This window comes from Ranitomeya variabilis, chromosome 2, assembly GCF_051348905.1.
Source record: "Ranitomeya variabilis isolate aRanVar5 chromosome 2, aRanVar5.hap1, whole genome shotgun sequence".
In the NCBI taxonomy this organism is placed as follows: domain Eukaryota; kingdom Metazoa; phylum Chordata; class Amphibia; order Anura; family Dendrobatidae; genus Ranitomeya; species Ranitomeya variabilis.
This window is the reverse complement of record NC_135233.1, coordinates 256,726,522-256,749,771: the sequence shown is the minus strand read 5'-3', so window position 1 is coordinate 256,749,771 and position 23,250 is coordinate 256,726,522. Positions and strand designations below refer to the sequence as shown.

General features: G+C 50.2%; 1 protein-coding gene across 18 annotated transcripts in view; it reads left to right on the top strand.

Annotated features, from left to right (window-relative positions):
- Positions 1 to 23,250, top strand: part of FNBP1 (formin binding protein 1) — a 93,110-nt gene that overhangs the window by 11,440 nt on the left and 58,420 nt on the right. For all 18 annotated transcript variants that reach the window (XM_077284741.1, XM_077284743.1, XM_077284748.1 and 15 more), the window contains exons 2-4: positions 9,840 to 9,955; positions 14,211 to 14,267; positions 14,773 to 14,920. In XM_077284741.1, coding sequence (XP_077140856.1) covers positions 9,840 to 9,955; positions 14,211 to 14,267; positions 14,773 to 14,920 — 321 coding nt within the window. The remainder of the gene's footprint in view (positions 1 to 9,839; positions 9,956 to 14,210; positions 14,268 to 14,772; positions 14,921 to 23,250) is intronic.

Below are 23,250 nucleotides of genomic sequence, written 5' to 3'. Positions count from 1 at the left end.
ATGACCTGTGTGCAGGAGTTGGAGTGTCCGTCTTCCTCTCACCCTGTGCCTTCCTCGCCCTCTTCCTCCTCTGGATTCGCGGTATGCATACTGATGAGGGATGTGAGGAGCGGCACATTCACAGGATTAACCTTCAGTGATGAGTCAGTCACTGTTCCTGCTTCTAAGGCCTCTTTCACACTTCCGTCGTTTGGCCAACGTTGCAATGCGTCGTTTTGGAGAAACAATGCATCCTGCAAAGTTGCCCGCAGGATGCGTTTTTTCTCCATAGACTTGCATTAGCGACGCATTGCGACGTATGGCCACACGTCGCATCCGTCGTGCAACGGATGCGTCGTGTTTTTGAGGTCCGTCGTGATGAAAAAACGTTCAATGTAACGTTTTTTCGTCCGTCGGAACCACCATTTCCGCCCCCTCCTCTCCCCGGAACTCATAATGGGCAGCGGATGCGTCTGAAAACTGCATCCGTAACCAAAAAAGCCCTAGGCGCACTACAAAGGTGTACACAAAATAGTATGGGGTGCAAGTGAGTGATAAATCAAATGAATAATGAGAGAAAAAGCATCACTCCAAATATGCACACCACATACACAAAAATAAGAGACATGATAATAAATCATATATGAAAAAAACAAGATTTTTATTGACACACAATATAAAACATAATTAAAAACAGCAAAGAGCCTTGTCCATACACAATCATATAAATCTGAGTATAAGAGTGAATACCCAACAAAATAGTGTGATAAGGACTACCTGAATGCAAGCCTGTGCAGCTATAGGCAAAAGGGGTTAATAGAAGCAAGCCAGAAAACAGTCCTTCAGGCAAGCAATATAAAGCCCCCTAGCAACCATGATAGTAACACACTGGGCAATATAACGAGCCAATACCTAGATGGCAAAAAACTGCACCTACGTGGCTCATGGGATAAAAATACACCAAACTATCTAGCAAATAACAGTGGCCAAATGAACTCCAACATAAGTCCCAAGGTCACCATGAATATGGTGAGGAGATGCAGCAATACATAATGAAAGACCCCAGAAAATGCTGAGGCCAAGTTACCCAGTGCGAGGTAGCAACCCAAAAGCAGATCCACAGGAGAGCAGGTGGAGAGGACAAGGCCCAGTGCAGCCCCACACGTATCGCCCTCACTGATAGGGCTTCATCAGGGGAGAAAACTGAATCCGCCGCCCACGTTGTGCACTATTTGCACAACGTCCGTCGGGCCGACGGTTTGCGACGGCCCCGTACCGACAGAAATGTGAAAGAGACCTAAAGCGTAAAGTGGGCGCTCCAGATGCTGCACCTGTGGCTCTGCTGGACTCCTTTGACTGTTCATCCTGGGCCTGCTGGTTCTTGAGTACAATGCTAGATCTCCAGTGTGGACTGACATAGAGAGCTGGGCTGTAGATATTGATGCTACGTACGAGGGGGTGAGGTGTCACCTGCTGACCTAATTAGCAGTAATCTGGGCAGGGTGTGTGTCTGGAGTGCAGGATCCCTCGCCCCATTAATATTCATGTAATTCCTAGCGAGTTTGACATATTACCGTAACCCACATGGCAGAGATCACATCCCCGGAGCCAAGACCGCTGGCAGCTGGGATAAGGATTCTGGTACCGGTCTATCATTAGAACCTCGCTGCTGATACCAGAGAGCAGTAGTTTTCACTTTGAAGCTTGGCGGTACCTGACCTGGCGGTACCTGACCTTGCATGGTGTCGCATCTTCCCCTCCCTGCCGATCCCGAAGTGTAGGAGTCTGGGGTTGGCTCTTTTAGCGGTGCAGATGCTCCTAATAGTTCAGATTCTTCAGAGCCAGTTCTGTTTTCCTGTGACCCTTATTTTCCTGGGGTGTTGATTAGTTTCACACATGTTTAGCAGATCCTTCGTTTTTGTACATCTTTATCTCACATAACATAAGCCACCACCGACCCACGCTATCACGTAAAGGAGCCATGGTCCTGGATTAAAGGGATCCCGCAGGAGCATTCTGTCTCTTCTGCATTTACTGTTCAAGGCATGACGGCTCATTGTCCCCAGATATCAGCCTTTATTGGGGAGAGGTGACTGTTGGACAAGTGGGTACAACCTATTACTCCCTGTGATCAGCCATTACTAGGGAGAGGCTACTGTAGCACAGGTGAGTACAATTATTACTCCCTGTTATCAGCCATTACTGGGAAGAGGATGCCACTGTATTGTTCATCATTGAAATGAGAGGCATGAAGTGTAGATGCCTCCTTGCCCCCATGACAAATACTCCATGTCACTTATCTCCGGTGATCTCTACCTATATGTGTGATTGATAAACACCACTCTAGAATTTATAGTTAACTAGATGGTAGCCCGATTCTAACGCACCGGGTATTCTAGAATATGTATGTAGTTTATTTATGAAGATTTTAGAATAATACATTGAATACACAGGATTCGGACGGCCGCGACCAATTAGCGAAGCGTGGTTCAAATCCCGCCCCATTTCGCGGCCGTACTGCGCCTGTCGCTGATTGTTTGCGGCTGGCCATGTAGTATATAACAGCCCTAATAGGATATAGCACAGCCACGTAGTATATAGCACAGCCCACGGAGTATATAACACAGCCCACGGAGCATATAGCACAGCCATGTAGTATATAACACAGCCCACTGAGTATATAGCACAGCCACGTAGTATATAGCACAGCCCACGGAGTGTATAACAGCCCACATAGCATATAACACAGCCACGTAGCATATAAAACAGCTCACGTAGTATATAACACAGCCCACGCACGCAGTGTATAACACAGCCCACGCAGTGTATAACACAGCCCACGCAGTGTATAACACAGCCCACGCAGTGTATAACACAGCCCACGCAGTGTATAGCACAGCCCACGCAGTGTATAGCACAGCCCACGCAGTGTATAGCACAGCCCACGCAGTGTATAGCACAGCCCACGCAGTGTATAGCACAGCCCACGCAGTGTATAGCACAGCCCACGCAGTGTATAGCACAGCCCACGCAGTGTATAGCACAGCCCACGCAGTGTATAGCACAGCCCACGCAGTGTATAGCACAGCCCACGCAGTGTATAGCACAGCCCACGCAGTGTATAGCACAGCCCACGCAGTGTATAGCACAGCCCACGCAGTGTATAGCACAGCCCACGCAGTGTATAGCACAGCCCACGCAGTGTATAGCACAGCCCACGCAGTGTATAGCACAGCCCACGCAGTGTATAGCACAGCCCACGCAGTGTATAGCACAGCCCACGCAGTGTATAGCACAGCCCACGCAGTGTATAGCACAGCCCACGCAGTGTATAGCACAGCCCACGCAGTGTATAGCACAGCCCACGCAGTGTATAGCACAGCCCACGCAGTGTATAGCACAGCCCACGCAGTGTATAGCACAGCCCACGCAGTGTATAGCACAGCCCACGCAGTGTATAGCACAGCCCACGCAGTGTATAGCACAGCCCACGCAGTGTATAGCACAGCCCACGCAGTGTATAGCACAGCCCACGCAGTGTATAGCACAGCCCACGCAGTGTATAGCACAGCCCACGCAGTGTATAGCACAGCCCACGCAGTGTATAGCACAGCCCACGCAGTGTATAGCACAGCCCACGCAGTGTATAGCACAGCCCACGCAGTGTATAGCACAGCCCACGCAGTGTATAGCACAGCCCACGCAGTGTATAGCACAGCCCACGCAGTGTATAGCACAGCCCACGCAGTGTATAGCACAGCCCACGCAGTGTATAGCACAGCCCACGCAGTGTATAGCACAGCCCACGCAGTGTATAGCACAGCCCACGCAGTGTATAGCACAGCCCACGCAGTGTATAGCACAGCCCACGCAGTGTATAGCACAGCCCACGCAGTGTATAGCACAGCCCACGCAGTGTATAGCACAGCCCACGCAGTGTATAGCACAGCCCACGCAGTGTATAGCACAGCCCACGCAGTGTATAGCACAGCCCACGCAGTGTATAGCACAGCCCACGCAGTGTATAGCACAGCCCACGCAGTGTATAGCACAGCCCACGCAGTGTATAGCACAGCCCACGCAGTGTATAGCACAGCCCACGCAGTGTATAGCACAGCCCACGCAGTGTATAGCACAGCCCACGCAGTGTATAGCACAGCCCACGCAGTGTATAGCACAGCCCACGCAGTGTATAGCACAGCCCACGCAGTGTATAGCACAGCCCACGCAGTGTATAGCACAGCCCACGCAGTGTATAGCACAGCCCACGCAGTGTATAGCACAGCCCACGCAGTGTATAGCACAGCCCACGCAGTGTATAGCACAGCCCACGCAGTGTATAGCACAGCCCACGCAGTGTATAGCACAGCCCACGCAGTGTATAGCACAGCCCACGTAGTATATTGCACAGCCCATGCAGTATATAGCAATGTGGACATCATATCCCTGTTAAAAAAAAAAAAAGAATTAAAATAAAAAATAGTTATATACTCATACTACGTCATCATCTCGCGAGACCGCAATGCATGGAGCGGTCACCGGAGTGTCGCGAGGAGCAGGAAAGGCCGGTTCTGGATCCGAGGGTCCGACGGACGGTGAGTATGTAACGATTTTTTTATTATTTTTAACATTAGATCTTTTAACTATTGATGCCGCATAGGCAGCATCAATAGTAAAAAGTTGGTCACACAGGGTTAATAGCAGCGGTAACGGAGTGCATTACACCGCGGCATAACGCGGTCCGTTACCGCTGCCATTAACCCTGTGTGAGCGGTGACTGGAGGGGAGTATGGAGCGGGCACTGACTGCGGGGAGGAAGGAGCGGCCATTTTACCGCCGGACTGTGCCCGTCGCTGATTGGTCATGGCCGTTTTGCCACGACCAATCAGCGACTTGGATTTCCATGACAGACAGAGGCCGCGACCAATGAATATCCGTGACAGACAGACAGAAGGACAGACAGAAAGACGGAAGTGACCCTTAGACAATTATATAGTAGATGGCCCCTTAAAAGATGGGAAAAGCTGCAGCTCTGGGGCCCTGTGTTGTGAGTTATCAGGGACCACATCCCCAGGACGTCACTTTGTTCTGTGCTTTCCTCTTGTCCAGATGTGATGGCTGCCATGTTGGTTATCACCCAGTTTTTCCCGGAGCAGATAAGATATGAAGTGTTTCCTGGGGTCTGGGGCAGTGAAGGTCCACTGATGATTTATTCATGACCCTATTACACAGTAGCCGTGTTTTCTTTGTGGCCGCTCAGCACTTCTGTAAATGTCGCTCATTTTCTGCCCTCCCACGTTCACAACGGGCGCATTCCTCTCTGGCCAGAAACAATAAACCGCCTCTGTCCGTATCCCTGGCACAACGGCGGAGCCCGGGACCCGTGACGCCACTCAGTGAGATAATGTTATTGCACTGGAAGCGGCCGGATCCGCTCCGAGCAGCAGCTATATCTGTGTTGGGGAAAGCCTGGTAACTTTCAGTGCATCTCTGGTTCTGGCTCGTGTACTGGCATCCACCCAGCTTTCCCAGGTTCCAGAATGTCAGTTTAATGCTTACAATCGGGCGCTGCATCCTCACATCTGCTTATTGTTCCTTTGCACGTGGAGGATAGCCTGAGTGGCAGACGCTGATCATAAAGTAATGTTGCCCCTTTGTGGTGGCGGCTGCATTGCCTTTGCATGAATGGCGCAGTCTCCGGAGAGCTGGCGTCTGTTTACAAAGCAAGAATTAGGAAAATACAAACGTGTGATGCGTTCCAGCACAGACTGATCCCAGCTGAGCGTGAGTCACCCCGCAGGCCGCCAACCAAGAGAGAAGAGTAATGTGTGCCAAGCGGAAACAGTGATGTGAGGTCAGGGCTTGGAGGGGTTAATATTGATAACACTTCATCCTGAGCCTCCTGGTGCATGCTGAAAATGCTAGAATAGCAGTAAAGGCTGCAGAGACCTGTGTGTCATAAACAGTGCCTTCCCCCTTCCCACCAATCCCGTAATGAAAACACCGACAGGCCTGGATGGGTTGAACAGGTCGGTCACAGTTTATTAATTTGATAAGCAGAGAAGGGCAATTACCGTATTTTCCGGCGTATAAGACGACCCCCCAACTTTACCAGTTAAAAAATAAAATCTTCTTAAAAGTCGGGGGTCTTCTTATACACCCTATGTCGTCTTATAGGGCCGGTGAATATGTGCCTTTTGGGGGGGGGGGGGAGTGATCCTGATGACGACGAGGGGGCATCTCACAGGAGAGTCAGTATCCCCCATTACCTTATCATAGCGCTGCAGCGTGGGGTCTCTGTGCTGGGAGCGGCGGCTGCTGTGCTGTGGTGCGGCGGCTCCTCTTCTGCAGTGTGGGGCCTCTGTGCTGTGGGGTGGCGGCGGCGTATCTTTATGCAGTCGGGGCTCCTCCGGCATCTCATTAAAGCCTCTGTATTAAAGGGACAATGAAGCAGGAAGTGCTCCATGCTTTCCAGCATGGTAGCGCAAGCCTCACGGGGACAATTCCTTTCCTCAGTGCTCCTGTACTTCAAATTGTCCCTCACATACAACTTACCTTGGAAGCAGCGCCAAGTCAAGTCCCAATACTTCTTGGGGATCCTGCTAGAATTTAACAAACTTAACCCAACCTCTAGATCCCGACTTGGGCAGTCCTTGAGGACCAATGGTTTCTGAAAATGCGAAAGCAAGACCCGCATGTCGAGGAGTTTCCTCAGGAGGGACCTCACTTCCCACATTCCCAGACCCCACCGGCGCATCATTTTCAGAACCGGGGTAACATAAGCTGGGAGATGCCCGTGCGGTGTGCGAAGATCCTTCAATCTTCCCCCTGTCTCCCATTCCTGGAAGAAAGGCTGAAACCATCCCTTGCAGGAGAATACCCACGGAGGAGCCCTCTCTTTCCAGAGGTTTGCCACGTTAACTTTCAAAAAGGTGTTCACTAGGAACACCACGGGGTTCACCATATTCAACCACCCTTGTCTCCTCGTGCGGTAAGTACGGTGCGGTAAGAGTAATAGATTGTACTCACCTGTTCTACAGTCACCTCCCCCAGTAATGGCTGATAACAGGGAGTAATAGATTGTACTCACCTGTTCTACAGTCACCTCTCCCCAGTAATGGCTGATAACAGGGAGTAATAGATTGTACTCACCTGTCCTACAGTCTCCTCCCCAGTAATGGCTGATAACAGGGAGTAATAGATTGTACTCACCTGTCCTACAGTCTCCTCTCCCCAGTAATGGCTGATAACAGGGAGTAATAGATTGTACTCACCTGTTCTACAGTCACCTCTCCCCAGTAATGGCTGATAACAGGGAGTAATAGATTGTACTCACCTGTTCTACAGTCACCTCCCCCAGTAATGGCTGATACCAGGGAGTAATAGATTGTACTCACCTGTTCTACAGTCACCTCTCCCCAGTAATGGCTGATACCAGGGAGTAATAGATTGTACTCACCTGTTCTACAGTCACCTCTCCCCAGTAATGGCTGATAACAGGGAGTAATAGATTGTACTCACCTGTCCTACAGTCACCTCTCCCCAGTAATGGCTGATACCAGGGAGTAATAGATTGTACTCAGCTGTCCTACAGTCACCTCTCCCCAGTAATGGCTGATACCAGGGAGTAATAGATTGTACTCACCTGTCCTACAGTCACCTCTCCCCAGTAATGGCTTATAACAGGGAGTAGAAGCTCCTCGGCGGTGCTGTGTGCGGCCCTCGCCACTGACCCCATACTTTGGTGTGTCTGCAGTTTGGCCGCTGCTCTTCATTCCTTTTCCTCCCTCTGATCTGGATGAGTAAACCTTGTTTTTCTCCTCGGAGCTGCAGATGTGTGATCCCGGCCAGCGCTGAAGACTTTACATAACCACCAGCCACCACTACTATAACCCCCACCATCCACTCTCTGCTCTCAGACTCTGGAGCTGCCGATAATTTGGAAGCAATGAACACAGCGGCTTCATGTCTTAGGATGGAGATGAACTACATGCCACCCATCACCTCCAAATATACTGAGTACTCGTCGGCCGGCTCACAGCCATGAGTCCTATTCGCCTGTCGGCATTGCTCATCAGAGCCATCAGTCATCACCCATTATAACCAACATCATAATTTCTCATTTTTTTCCCGGTTTGCCCCTTTAATATCAGGCCTTTTATGACGTATGTAGGTCACCCTGTGTTTCCTGGCCCAGGGGTCACCCTAGAGGTCAGCGCTGACTGTTATGGACGCGTCGGCTGAGCTGATCTTGGCCAAGACTCAATGAGCCGGGAATCTTCACAATACATTCCTTCTAGATAAACTCAGCTAATGTTCTCTGAGTCACTGAGCCGTCGGGTGCGGTGAGAAGACTCCTGCAGTGTCACCGCCGCTTCCCGCAATCTGCAAATATTAATCATAACTGATAGTATGCAGTGGCTGCGGAACTGCACATCCTGCGACCACGTGCACCCCATCATCTTCCACAGATATTGGGTCTCTATGCCAGAAGGGCCTGTCTGGTCGTGGGCCGCCTTGTCTGCTACGTTGTTAACAGAATCGGTGTTCTCAAGACACCCATACGGTTAAGAGTTGTGATGGAGCACAAAGTTGCTGACTCCGTCACTTACCCACAGGCCATGGGTATTATTAGAAATATTGGTCTTGTAGTAAATCTTGCTTTCCTCCATCCAGGGTAATATATCCCATCTGGTTCATGGGGACGGGGACTGTGTGATTTCACATGCCAGGACTGAATTTCAGCCCCAGTCCATACCTGAGAGCTGATGTAGGGTTTTGGATATCCCCCGTGGTGACATCCATATCGTCCTATAAGTGAATGCTGGGATACTTGCGGCCTTTTCTGCATGGTCTTGGATGCTTCTTTCATAGAAATCGTTTTCTCCTGAACCGATTAATTTACCTCTGCCCCCGCCATGCTGCAGAGGTCCAGAGATAAGTGCTTGCTGATGTAGGATTTCTTGGCTCGGAGCTAACCATTATGCTATGAGATGAGAGATCATCAGATCTCCTTCTCAATTCTGCAATACTGCATCTACAGACTGATAGGCACTGACATGTAAAGGGAATTCCACCTTAACTAGAGCTGCACTCAGAGTTACATCCTGTATTATACCCCAGAGCTGAACTCACTATTCTGCTGGTGCAGTCATTGTGTACATACATTACATTACTAATCCTGAGTTACATCCTGTATTATACCCCAGAGCTGAACTCACTATTCTGCTGGTGCAGTCACTGTTGTACATCAATTTACATTACTGTTCCTGTACTAATCCTGAGTTACATCCTGTATTATACTCCAGAGCTGCACTCACTATTCTGCTGGTGCAGTCACTGTGTACATACATTACATTACTGATCCTGTACTGATCCTCAGTTACATCCTGTATTATACTCCAGAGCTGCACTCACTATTCTGCTGGTGCAGTCACTGTGTACATACATTACATTACTGATCCTGAGTTACATCCTGTATTATACTCCAGAGCTGCACTCACTATTCTGCTGGTGCAGTCATTGTGTACATACATTACATTACTGATCCTGAGTTACATCCTGTATTATACCCCAGAGCTGCACTCACTATTCTGCTGGTGCAGTCACTGTGTACATACATTACATTACTGATCCTGAGTTACATCCTGTATTATACTCCAGAGCTGCACTCACTATTCTGCTGGTGCAGTCACTGTGTACATACATTACATTACTGATCCTGAGTTACATCCTGTATATACCCCAGAGCTGCACTCACTATTCCGCTCCTTGTCCTTTTGTATGTGTAGTTTGGTCCATGGTGTAGCCGTCGCCCTCAGTTCAGATGGTCACCGCTCTCCCTCTTCTTGTCATGACAGGACCAGTTTGATAACCTGGAGAAGCACACGCAGTGGGGGATCGAGGTGCTGGAAAGATATATCAAATTTGTGAAGGAAAGAGCAGAAATCGAGATCAACTATGCAAAACAGCTGCGGTAAGTTGTCTGCACCTTACATATGGTCGGGGGGGCGCTGCACGAGAGAAGTCAGTGTGTCTTTATCCATGTATCATGGGCAAATTCTACAGCACAGGAGCAATCACTCCCATCATCCATGACCACAGGAGCTCGCACTCACCATACATTACACGCTGTGTATCACTCTCATGATTCCCGTCCCCAGGAGCTTACAGTCTAACCTCGTACACTGCATCAGGGCAGAGTATTGTGCAGCCACTGATCCGGGGAGCTGCTTCCTTCTCACTTTCTGCGTTTTTGGTTTATTTGGTTTACTTTTTATTTTAACACATGAAAATTTCAGCAGTAAGTGTGTTGGAGAGGTTGTGGGCAAAGGGGGACACTGGGTCATATGTGGTGGTCATGTCCGGTTATAGCTTTAATGTTGGGTAGATGTTGGTGATCTAATACGAGAGGTCCTTGGGGTACGGTTGGTTTGGAGTCCAGTATGGGAGTCTGACGTATTGGCATAGATAATGTACCGCAGGTGCTTAGAGGTTCTTTCTCGCATATTTTGATAGCAGCCAGGTTAGCTCTGTTGGGTAGGTGGAGGGGGACGGGTTTGCCATCCGTAAAAAAGGTAATTGAGACAGTTAATATACATTGCCAGTATGAATTGGCTCATTCCATCTCAGCCAAAAAGAGAATCCCGGGTATATGAGATCCATGGCTGGATAGCCAGAGGTCAGCCCCTGTTCACTGAAGATGGAAAACCTTATTTGGCCCTATGAAACTTTCATTATTGGGATGATGTCATCATGCTTTAGCCCGGGAGCTCCCGTGATGTCCCTGTGGGACGGTGAAGAAGTCACCTTTTAATGAGTATTCGTAGAATGTGTACAGGTACCTATTGGACTTTGTTATTGTATGTGTTTATGGGTTTTGTTTGACCCTTTGTGTGTCCAAACATTTTCTGAAAATGTAATAAAAAATTAATGGTTAAAAGAAAAAAAACTTTCAGCAGTAAATGTATCCTCTTAAAGGGTCCCCAACACTAACTACCATTTACGGGGGATCATAGGTAAAATATGAGTGGTGGCAGTGGTTCAGCCCAGCAAACTCATCAGTATCCACATTTTCCTACAGTCGCCTCCAGAGCTGCAGTCACTAGTTTTCTGTTACATCATGTCCTATCCTCCAGTTACACCCAGAGCTGCGGTCTCTATTCTGCTTTTACTTAATTTCTTATCCTCCAGTCACCTCCAGAGCTGCAGTCGCTATAATATTACATTGTGTCTTATCTTCCTGTCGCCTTCAGAGCTGCAGTTACTATTCTGTGGTTACATCATGTTATATACTCCAGTCACCCCCGGTGCTGCAGTCACCATTCTATTACATCATGTCTTATCTTCCTGTCACTTCCAGAACTGCAGTCACTATTCTGCTGTTACATTGTGTCTTATACTCCTGTCCCTATTCTATTACATCATGTCTTGTTTTCCAGTCACCTCCAGAGCTGCAGTCACTTTTGTCCTGTTACATTTTGTCTTACACTCCAGTCACCTCCAGAGCTGCAGTTGATATAATATTACATTGTGTCTTATCTTTCTGTCACCTCCGGAGCTGCAGTCACTATTCTTTGGTTACATCGTGTCTTATACTCCAGTCACCTCCGGAGCTTCACTCTCTATTCTATTACATCATGTCTTGTTTTCCAGTCACCTCCAAAGCTGCAGTCACTATTCTTTGGTTACATTGTGTCTTAGGCTACTTTCACACCAGCGTCGTTTGGCCTCCGTCGCAATGCGTCGTTTTGGAGAAAAAACGCATCCTGCAAAGTTGCCCGCAGGATGCGTTTTTTCTCCATAGACTTACATTAGCGACGCTTTGCGACGTATGGCCACACGTCGCATCCGTCGTGCGACGGATGCGTTGTGTTTTGGCGGACCGTCGGCACAAAAAAAGTTCCATGTAACTTTTTTTTGTGCGTCGTGTCCGCCATTTTTCACCGCGCATGCGCTGCCGAAACTCCGCCCCCTCCTCCCCGGACTGCAGAATGCGTTGAAAAACTGCATCCGCTGCCCACGTCTTGCAGTAATTTCACAGGTTCCGTCAGCCCGACGCATTGCGACGGGCCCGTACCGACTCAAGTGTGAAAGTAGCCTTATACTCCAGTCACCTCCAGAGCTGCAGTCACCATTCTATTACATCATGTCTTATCCTCTTGTCTCCTCCAGAGCTGCAGTCACTTTTCTGCTTTTACATCGTGTCTTATCCTCCAGTCGCCTCTGGAGCTGCAGTCACCATTCTGTTACATCATGTCTTATCCTCCAGTCACCTCCAGAGCTGGCAACTTACAAATTTCTTCTGTTGAGTGTATGAATGGGCCTGCACCGACCGATGGCCCCCGTTATTACTCTGCCGATCACAGTTTGTTTGTGTCTCATGCTGTCACGGTGAGGGGGGCCCGAGGCGTATGAGCCGGCGGATCTGCGTATCCATAACACAGCGACAGGTGTGGAATAACCATCACCAAGGCTCACCTATAGGTTGAGTGTTAAAGGGACAGTATCAGAATGAGGCCCAGTGGGGGTCCGAGCTCTAGCACCCCCTTCTCTTTCACAGCTATCTGTTTGGCTTCTTTTTGCAGTGACATTGGGGGGTCCTGTTCCCCACCCCGTTGTTGTGATTTCCGCGACTTTCTCCATCAGTGGTGTCGTTCTCGTGTTGCATTGTCGCCCCTGCGGCGGTTAGACGAGCTGGGCTGCAGATGATCTCATGTCAATCATGTCAGCCACATAAAGACTGTCACAGCCATGGATAGGTGTGCTGTCACCAGCGCTGGTTAGTGGCGTCCACCCTTCTGTACCTCATTTACTAGAATGACTGGAATCCTGTTTCTTACAAAAATTCCGACAGAGGTCCCTAGGGTCCAGCTGCCGCCCCCCACGTGTTACTATTACCTGCCCCGGGCAACAGCACTGATCCTCCCAGATGATTGCAGCTCTGAAGATGCGAGCTGTGGTCATAATGAGCGCAATTGTTTAGTAAGTATCAGCAATGACATCATCCGAAGGGAAAGCTGAGTGTCGGCTAACAGCTTTCCCAGACTCCTATAGCCATTGACCAGCGAGGAGGGATCAGGGGCAGACCTGCCTGTCAGGGTTCTGGGAAAGCTGGGTTATACATTTATAAGAAGAGGAGGGGGCACTGGAGAGTCACACCGGCTGCCTACATTATTTACAGTGATGCTCCCCAGGATGTTAAGGGGTGTTCTGGTGGCGACTGGCGCACGCCTCTCTGCCTGAGGGTTTCCTGCTTATTTACTCATTTTCCATCAGAGTCCTGTTCTCAAATGTCTCCATCCACACCCTGCTCGTCACATAGTGCACCTCCAAATTCCCAAGGAAAACCCCAGAATCTGGTAAGTTTTTTATCCGTTCTTGGGAAGGTTGAGTGATTGATCATGTTTGGAAGGCTTTTATTCCAGCTCTAAAAGGGATAGGGTCACCTAGCTTTCCCAGGAGCTGCTAAAACTGATCTGATCTGCCAGAGTGCTCACTTGTGACTACAATTTATATTTGCTCTTCTAAATCTTGGGAAAGCTGGATTCCCTACCACTTAAAGGTGAAGGTGGCTTTTCCTTTATTATTCCACCGTACTCTTTGGATCATTCTTCCTGATAGGATATTACAATATACGAACAATCCCCCACCCTCCACAACCACCACACTTTAAGATGGTAAAAATTATATATGTGTTCTCAGGAAAGCTGGGTGACTACCACAACTTGTTTAGCTTTTAAGGGGCATACTGAATTTTCCTTTCAGTTATGTAATGACAGATCTGCCCAGTGCGCAGGATGGGCTGTGTCATTTCATAACTGGAGTGATTCAGCTTTCCTGCTTCTGGGAAAGCTGAGTGATATCAGTGATGTGCCCTTTTAATAGCTTTTAAAGGGCCAAACCCAGCTTTCCTAAGAATTGTCAGTTGTGAGCAGATCTGACAGAGGAAGATATATCATTATAAAACTAGGACATTTTGACACTCATGGGCCCTGGGAAAGCAGTGTGACGACCAGTATGGGATACTAGCATTGCGCAGAGGTCTGGTCAGGTCTGGACTTCACTGATAATTTCTGTCTTGAGTCATTGTGAAACTAAGAATGAGAACCTCGTCCCCCCCGATGGATATGGAGCACTCTGGCCAGGTGGAGGGGAACTTGACTCTTTTGAGAAGTTTCGCTGATTTTTCAAGTTCTGATCGCCTTTGTTTCTTCTTCTTTTTTTTACAGAAATTTGTCAAAAAAATATCAAACCAAGAAAAACTCCAAAGAAGAGGAAGAGTCAAAGTGAGTGGTCCGGCGGGGGGGGGGGGAGGGTGCAGCCGTACAGATAGAAAGTCCCCACACTGCACTGTCCCTTAAAGGGACATTCCCAGTACAGTTTTAGAAGGTGTCAAGAAGTGCTGACTGGTGGGATGAGTACAGGACAACTCTGTTTTTCACCATTGAAATTAAAGGGGCGTCTGTACTTCTATCATCTCTCCAGTGCATCTAAAATAAAACACTGCTACAAGTTTGGCAGAGTTCTCTGTCGCTGTGGTAACAGACTACAAACAATCCCTTCGTAGTCAGGGGTAATCCTGCAGACGCGACAGATGGCACGGATCAGACTGGACAGGATTTGTCTGCTTGCAGAAGTTTTCTCACCCTTTCAGTCGTGAATTCATGCATTTTCCCCAGCTTGCATTCCTTCCGGTGGGGAGTTGGGGGCACATTTGGGGGGGGGGGGGGGGAGGGTTGGGGGGGTGAGTAACTCAGGAGTAGTCACTGACCGGCTGCTGTCATATGACAGGTACACATCATGTAAAGCCTTCCAGACCACGCTGAACGAGATGAACGACTACGCCGGGCAGCACGAGGTCGTCTCTGAGAACATGACGTCCATGATCATGGCGGAGCTGACGCGCTTTGTGCAGGAGCTGAAGCAGGAGAGGAAATCGGTGAGTGCGTCACATCTGATTGGTCGGGAGGATCTGCCCCTTCAAAGAATGTTCCACAGCTTATCAAGCACTCTGCAGTTCAGATTCTCACTACTGTCAAGTTTGATGCTTGCTGTCAGTGAATGGAAACTTCTTTGTTTTTATCCGAAAGCTGAAAATCAGGCTGGACCTTATACTTCTCACAGCTGAAGGGTTGTTTCAGTTGTAGCCACTCTGTGAGCTGAACACATCTGCACCAGTCTCTCCTCTGCCCTGATAGCTTGTTACAATAAGTCACAACCTCCATAAGAATGAATAAAAATCTGTTTTTATTTATGAAAAAAAATGCACAAACACCATAAAAATGCCATGCTGACTAGTGAATGGCATAATGAATAAGGGAACAATATCCGTACAATAATGATAGAGGTTAACAGCTCAAAAACAGGAGGCACAGAGGAAACATGGAATATAAAGGTGAAAAAAGGTTGTTTTGTATAGCTTTCAGTTATAAAGCCTGGACGTATGCACCATGGACAGTCACCGAGGCATATATGTAGGCATGTACAGTGTATTTAAGGTTCAATGCCAGAGTATATATATATATATATATATATATATATATATATATATATATATATATATATATATATATATATATATATATATATATATATATTAGGTGGCACTGACAGTATTGCTGTAAAAATATAATGTATCCAGGCAATCCCTCACTATAGTGCTGATTCACAGCCCATTTGGGAAATGGGTCAGCTCTACCCCCGTAGAAGCCCACGCAGAATGTGTGTTGGGGTATTGTGGAGTACACCCTGGGACATGGGTAAGGCGGTCTAACCTTTTCTATATGTTATATAGCATGCAGATTGCCTGTGTTTCTGGATTGCAACAATACAGGTATATACATATATACAGTATGGGCTGTGAATCGACACTATAGTGAGGGATTGCCTCATTATATCTTTACATCAATATTGTCAGTGCCACCTAATATATATATTTTTCCTTTCTATATCCTCTGGCACTGAACCTCAAATACACTGCATATGCCTACATATATGCCTTGGTGGCTATCCATGGTGTATACATCCAGGCTTTATAACTGAAAGATCTACAAAACAACCTTTTTTCACCTTTATTCCCATGTTTCCACTGTGCCTCCTGATTGAGCGCTATCTGTTAACCTCATCTATCATTTTTGTATGGATATTATTCCCTTATTCATTATGCCATCTACTAGCCAGTATGGCATTTTTATAGTGTTTGTGCTTTTTTTTTATTACTTAAAAACTGATTTGTATTTATTTATTTTTTTGGGAGGCTGTGACTTCTTAGTCTTTATAAGTTATATTCATTGTTGAGTCCTCTCCTGATTTAATGACAATACTGGTCCTGAAATTCATCTCTGTAGCTTGTTACACTGTATCAATCTGGAGCTCACAGAAGGGCATGCAACTGTAACAAACCCTCAGCTGTGAGAAGTATGAGGTCAGGATAGATAGCAGAGGTCACACTCTGCAGCGTTCACCATGATCTGCAGGCCACACAGTGTGATAGATAGCAAACTTTATAGATTGTTACAATGTGTCAGTCTGGAGTCTGCACTGGATGCAATTGTAACAGACCCTCAGCTACAGACAGGTTTTCAGGCCTTGGATGCTGACATTCACTCACATTAAGCAGGGGTCATTACTCTTATGAGGGATGCATTACAGTGATGCAGCGCTGACATCAGGCAGCGATTCCTCCGCAGGGCGGTATCATTACAGCCGTTGTCTGTGCAGCGGCGCCTCCCACTGCTCATCCCTATTTGCTCCTCAGCCACAGAGCTGGCCTTGTTAACCCCTGCAGGGGTGGGGGTGGCGACTGTAATCTACTGCAGACGTGAAATGAGCGCGATCCTGAACCTGCCGCAGGACACTCTGAACAATCAGAGGATGACTGTGCGCCGGACCACCGGAGGGGAGAACCCTCACGTATCAGGATGGGGGAGGGGCGGTCATGCGAGGCCATTCACGTCCTCTCAGCTGCACATAATGCATCATCATACAATGGAGGGACCAGCAGAGATGCCGAGGATGGCGCCGCTTGTTACTGTCCTGTCCTGTCAGAGAAGGCGGATGCTGCCGACCCATTGTCAGCCCGCATCTGCTAGCTCTCTGACAACAGCCCCACACCGGGATCATAAATAATGCACATATTGACCATGCACCGCTCTACAGAGTGAGCCACCTCCTCCGTGTTATCCTGTTCTCACTTGCAGGGTCAGGGGCCTCCTCCGTGTTATCCTCTGTGCACGGTTCTGCAGGGTGAGGGGCCTCCTCCGTGTTATCCTCTGTGCACGGTTCTGCAGGGTGAGGGGCCTCCTCCGTGTTATCCTCCGTGCACGGTTCTTTAGGGTGAGGGACCTCCTCCATGTTATCCTCCGTGCACGGTTCTGCAGGTTGAGGGGCCTCCTCCGTGTTATCCTCAGTACACGTTTCTGCAGGGTGAGGGGCCTCCTCCGTGTATGGTTCTGCAGGGTGAGGGACCTCCTCCGTGTTATCCTCCATGCACGGTTCTGCAGGGTCAGGGGCCTCCTCCGTGTTATCCTCCGTGCACGGTTCTGCAGGGTGAGGGGCCTCCTCCGTGTTATCCTCAGTGTTATCCTCCGTGCACGGTTCTGCAGGGTGAAGGGCCTCGTCCGTGTCATCCTCCGTGCACGGTTCTGCAGGGTGAAGGGCCTCCTCCGTGTTATCCTCCGTGCACGGTTCTGCAGGGTGAAGGGCCTCCTCCGTGTCATCCTCCGTGCACGGTTCTGCAGGGTGAAGGGCCTCCTCCGTGTTATCCTCCGTGCACTGTTCTGCAGGTTGAGGGGCCTCCTCCGTGTTATCCTCCGTGCACGGTTCTGCAGGTTGAGGGACCTCCTCCATGTTCTCCTCCGTGCACGGTTCTGCAGGTTGAGGGGCCTCCTCCGTGTTATCCTCCGTGCACGGTTCTGCAGGTTGAGGGGCCTCCTCCATGTTATCCTCCGTGCACGGTTCTGCAGGGTGAGGGGCCTCTTCCGTGTTATCCTCCGTGCACTGTTCTGCAGGGTGAGGGGCCTCCTCCGTGTTATCCTCCGTGCACGGTTCTGCAGGGTGAAGGGCCTCCTCCGTGTTATCCTCCGTGCACTGTTCTGCAGGGTGAGGGGCCTCCTCCGTGTTATCCTCCGTGCACGGTTCTGCAGGGTGAGGGGCCTCCTCCGTGTTATCCTCCGTGCACGGTTCTGCAGGGTGAAGGGCCTCCTCCATGTTATCCTCCGTGCACGGTTCTGCAGGGTGAGGGGCCTCCTCCGTGTTATCCTCCGTGCACGGTTCTGCAGGGTGAGGGGCCTCCTCCGTGTTTTCCTCCGTGCACGGTTCTGCAGGGTGAGGGGCCTCCTCCGTGTTATCCTCCGTACACGGTTCTGCAGGGTGAGGGGCCTTCTCCGTGTTATCTTCCGTACACGGTTCTGCAGGGTGAGGGGCCTCCTCCGTGTTATCCTCCGTACACGGTTCTGCAGGGTGAGGGGCCTCCTCCGTGTTATTCTCCGTGCACGGTTCTGCAGGGTGAGGGGCCTCCTCTGTGTTATTCTCCGTGCACGGTTCTGCAGGGTGAGGGGCCTTCTCCGTGTTATCCTCCGTACACGGTTCTGCAGGGTGAGGGGCCTTCTCCGTGTTATCCTCCGTACACGGTTCTGCAGGGTGAGGGGCCTCCTCCGTGTTAGGCTAGGTTCACATTACGTTAGGGCAATCCGTTTAGCGCTAGCGGATTGCGCTAATGCAATGTATTTGTAGGGGCCGTGTTTAGGGGTCGCGCTAACGTCCCCGCTCTCGCAGATCCCCGATCTGTGAGAGCGGGGAACGGACCTCGGGCGCGCCGCGGACGCTGCAAGCAGCGTCCGAGGCGCGCCACAAAAGAACGGCACATCGCTAGCGCGAGCCGAAAAAGGCACGCGCTAGCGATGCGCTTCAGGCTGAAACAACATTGCTGTCAATGGGTGCGCTAACGGACCCGTTGCACGGCGTTAATTGCGACATTTTCGCCGTGCAACGCTGTCCGTTAGCGATCACCCACTAACGCAATGTGAACTTCTCCGTGCACGGTTCTGCAGGGTGAGGGGCCTCCTCCGTGTTATTCTCCGTGCACGGTTCTGCAGGGTGAGGGGCCTCCTCCGTGCACGCTTTTACAGGGTGAGGGGCCTCCTCCGTGTTATTCTCCGTGCACGGTTCTGCAGGGTGAGGGGCCTCCTCCGTGCTCGCTTTTGCAGGGTGAGGGGCCTCCTCCGTGTTATTCTCCGTGCACTGTCCTGCAGGGTGAGGGGCCTCCTCCGTGTTATTCTCCGTGCACTGTCCTGCAGGGTGAGGGGCCTCCTCGGTGTTATCCTCCGTGCACAGTTCTGCAGGGTGAGGGGCCTCCTCCGTGTTATTCTCCGTGCACTGTCCTGCAGGGTGAGGGGCCTCCTCTGTGTTATCCTCCGTGCACGGTTCTGCAGGGTGAGGGGCCTCCTCCGTGTTATTCTCCGTGCACTGTCCTGCAGGGTGAGGGGCCTCCTCTGTGTTATCCTCCGTGCACGGTTCTGCAGGGTGAGGGGCCTCCTCCGTGTTATTCTCCGTGCACTGTCCTGCAGGGTGAGGGGCCTCCTCTGTGTTATTCTCCGTGCACGGTTCTGCAGGGTGAGGGGCCTCCTCCGTGTTATCCTCCGTACACGGTTCTGCAGGGTGAGGGGCCTCCTCCGTGTTATCCTCTGTGTTATCCTCCGTGAACAGTTCTGCAGGGTGAGGGGCCTCCTCCGTGTTATCCTCCGTACACGGTTCTGCAGGGTGAGCCTCCACCTTCCGCCCTCGGCTTTTCTTAGAATACCGGCTGCGTTTCCTGCATCGTTTTATGGCTTCCTGTTTGACTTTTGCTATTCTCGCGTTTCCTTGCACCTCGCGCTTCTTCTGTGTCCTGCATCAGGTGCTGCTCATCCTGAGCTTTTTTCCCTCATGAATGAACCTTACCCTTGCACATAGCGGGTCTTGTTTTGAAGTTAGGTTTTATTAGTTCTTCACCATATTCATCATTTTTGCTTTCTGTAAATTTTGGTTTCCTGCTAAAGCAGCATTCTGCTCACACAGCTGAGGGTTTGCTCGAATTCCATCCAACCCAGACAATCCTGTGAGCTCCAGTCTGGTACATTACACCTACACCGATATATTGTCACAAGCTGTCAGCAGGAGAGATTGATGCAGATGATTGCCTACAGCTGATACAATTGTCACAAACGCTCAGCTGTGAATAATGACAACTGGATCAGGAAATTTTTTATAGCCACAATGTATAATCTATTCACTGACAGCAAGTCGACATCTTGTAAATGATGATGTAACAAAATCTTACTCCGCCTTCACCATGTTTTCTTCAAGAGTGGAGAAATGCGACCAGCAGAGACCTTTTTTACGGTGCACTGGCCCTTTAAATACACTTGATCATTGTTCGCTTTTTCACCTCTGTTCTTTGCAGAGTTTTCCCCAGTTAGTTGCCGAATAATGTGCAAATCCATTGTGCTAGGTGGACCTAAAACTCTGTGCCTAAGAATGCTGGGAGTGATGGTTCGATCTTCCCACAGGGATTCAGTGATTGTTCCGCTCTCAGTGTGATGTCACATCGGCCGCTTGTCCTGTCAGTGCTCTGCAAATATGAGCAATCGCTGAGCTAATATTTACCATCAGCCTATTCTGTAATAATGTAATGGCTCTGGTGGGGATGGGGGTGAGGGCGCCGGTCTGTGAGGATGGGGGCGATGGCGCCGGTGGGGATGGGGGCGATGGCGCCGGTGGGGATGGGGGGGCGAGGGCGGGGATGGAATCGAGGGCGCCGGTGGGGATGGGAGCGAGGGCACTGGTGGAGATGGGGCAAGGGCAGTGGTGGGGATGGGGGTGATGGCAAAAGTGATGGTGAAGGCTATGGTGTTGGGGATCGGGGCGTGTGTGCAGATGGGGGGGGGGGTGATGGTACCAGGGAGGGTGGAGGCTATGGTTTTGGTGAGGGTAGGGGCAAGGGCGCTGGTGAGGATGAAGGTTGGTGGGGATGTGGGTGATGGCACCAGTGAGGGTGGAGGCTATGGCTTTGGTGAGGATGAAGGTCGGTGGGGATGTGGGTGATGGCACCAGGGAGGGTGGAGGCTATGCACAATAAAAAAAAGCAAAGAATCCGCACCACTGCAACAAGGGTTCACTGCACCTCACACTCACCACAGCCATGTGCCATAAACACCCCAAAAGGATCGGGAGCTCAATCTGAGAAAAGTATGCAGGAAAATTCCAATGAAAGAAGAAAACTGAGAGCACTCACCGTCCTAAAAATAGTCCTTTATTGCAATGGAAAAATCTTTAGCAGGGGAGAATGTGAATAGTGACAGACGACGGCCGTTTCGCGCTGCTGCGCTTCCACGGGTCCTACAGACGAAAGGAAGTGGAGAGGCTCCTATACCTGTTCAGGCATGGAGGTCGGTGGGGATGTGAGTTATGGCACCAGTGAGGGTAGAGGCTATGGTTTTGGTGAGGATGAATGTTGGTGGGGATGTGGGTGATGGCACCAGTGAGGGTGGAGGCTATGGTGTAGGTGAGGATGAAGGTCCGGTGGGTGATGGCACCAGTGAGGGTGCAGGCTAAGGTTTTGGTGAGGACAAAGGTTGGTGGGGATGTGGGTGATGGCACCAGTGAGGGTGGAGGCTATGGTGTAGGTGAGGATGAAGGTCGGTGGGCATGTGGGTGATGGCACCAGTGAGGGTGGAGGTTGTGGTGTAGGTGAGGATGAAGGTCTGTGGGGATGTGGGTGATGGCACCAGTGAGGGTGTAGGCTATGGTTTTTGTGAGGATGGTGGTCGGTGGAGATGTGGGTGATGGTACCAGTGAGGGTGGAGGCTATGGTTTAGTGAGGATGGAGGTCGGTGGAGATGTGGGTGATGGCACCAGTGAGGGTGCAGGCTATGGTTTTGGTGAGGATAGAGGTCGGTGGGGATGTGGGTGATGGCACCAGTGAGGGTGGAGGCTATGGTTTTGGTGAGGATGGAGGTCGGTGGAGATGTGGGTGATGGCACCAGTGAGGGTGGAGGCTATTGTTTTGGTGAGGATGGAGGTCGGTGGGTGATGGCACCAGTGAGGGTGGAGGCTATGGTTTTGGTGAGGATGGAGGTCGGTGGGGATGTGAGTTATGGCACCAGTGAGGGTGGAAGCTATGGTTTTGGTGAGGATGGAGGTCGGTGGGGATGTGGGTGATGGCACCAGTGAGGGTGGAGGCTATGGTTTTGATGAGGATGGAGGTCGGTGGAGATGTGGGTGGAGGCTATGGTTTTGGTGAGGATGGTGGTCGGTGGCGATGTGGGTGATGGCACCAGTGAGGGTGGAGGCTATGGTTTTAGTGAGGGTGTGGGTGGAGGCTATGGTTTTGGTGAGGATGGTGGTCGGTGGCGATGTGGGTGATGGCACCAGTGAGGGTGGAGGCTATGGTTTTGGTGAGGATGGTGGTCGGTGGCGATGTGGGTGATGGCACCAATGAGGGTGGAGGCTATGGTTTTGGTGGGTATGTGGGTGATGGCACCAGTGAGGGTGGAGGCTATGGTGCTGATGAGGTGTGTCTGTGAAAATGGGGATGGTCAGGATTAGGATGGTGGCGCTCATAATATTATATTAGGGAATTGTTACTTATGCATTTTTCTGCTAGACTACTAATAAAGTTCCATCCACAGTGGCGTTCCATTTTAAATGCCGCGGTACTGTGTCGGCAGCCTGGTGAACAGACCACCCTCCCCTCACCCCGGCCATAGGAAGCTCTGCAGGAAGTGACAGCGGTCACACTTTGGTTTTGTAGTGAGCGGCTGCAGGAAATGGATGATGAGAGTTGAAAGATGCCGATGGCGGGTTTGTCTAATTAAAGGAGAACTCTGCTCTGAGATTTCAGGATTTATCTCTTGCTCTACTAATGACTGACATCAGTGCTGACTGTTTTATGCAACAGGAGGCACTGGATGAGCCCAGCTATCCCTCCCTGCTAGTAGAGCGAGTTTTCATGTGTCTGCTATTTCTGGGCCTCGGTGATTAGATGCGCGGCCGCCATTGGTTCTGGTTGTTATCTGTGGAGTGTCCCCTGGAAGTGATGATGTATTCAGGGTCCAGGGGTCTTAAGTTTTCCTCTGTAACACGAGACGGTCGGACCCTGAATCCGAAATAGAAGAGAAGGAGGCGCTGTGCTGAGTAATTATAGACCCTGAGTCACAGCCAAGAAGAGCAGCGACAGGTTCCCTGAAGTGTTCACTGCCCCAAGCTCCAGCAATGATGGGGGTTATCTCT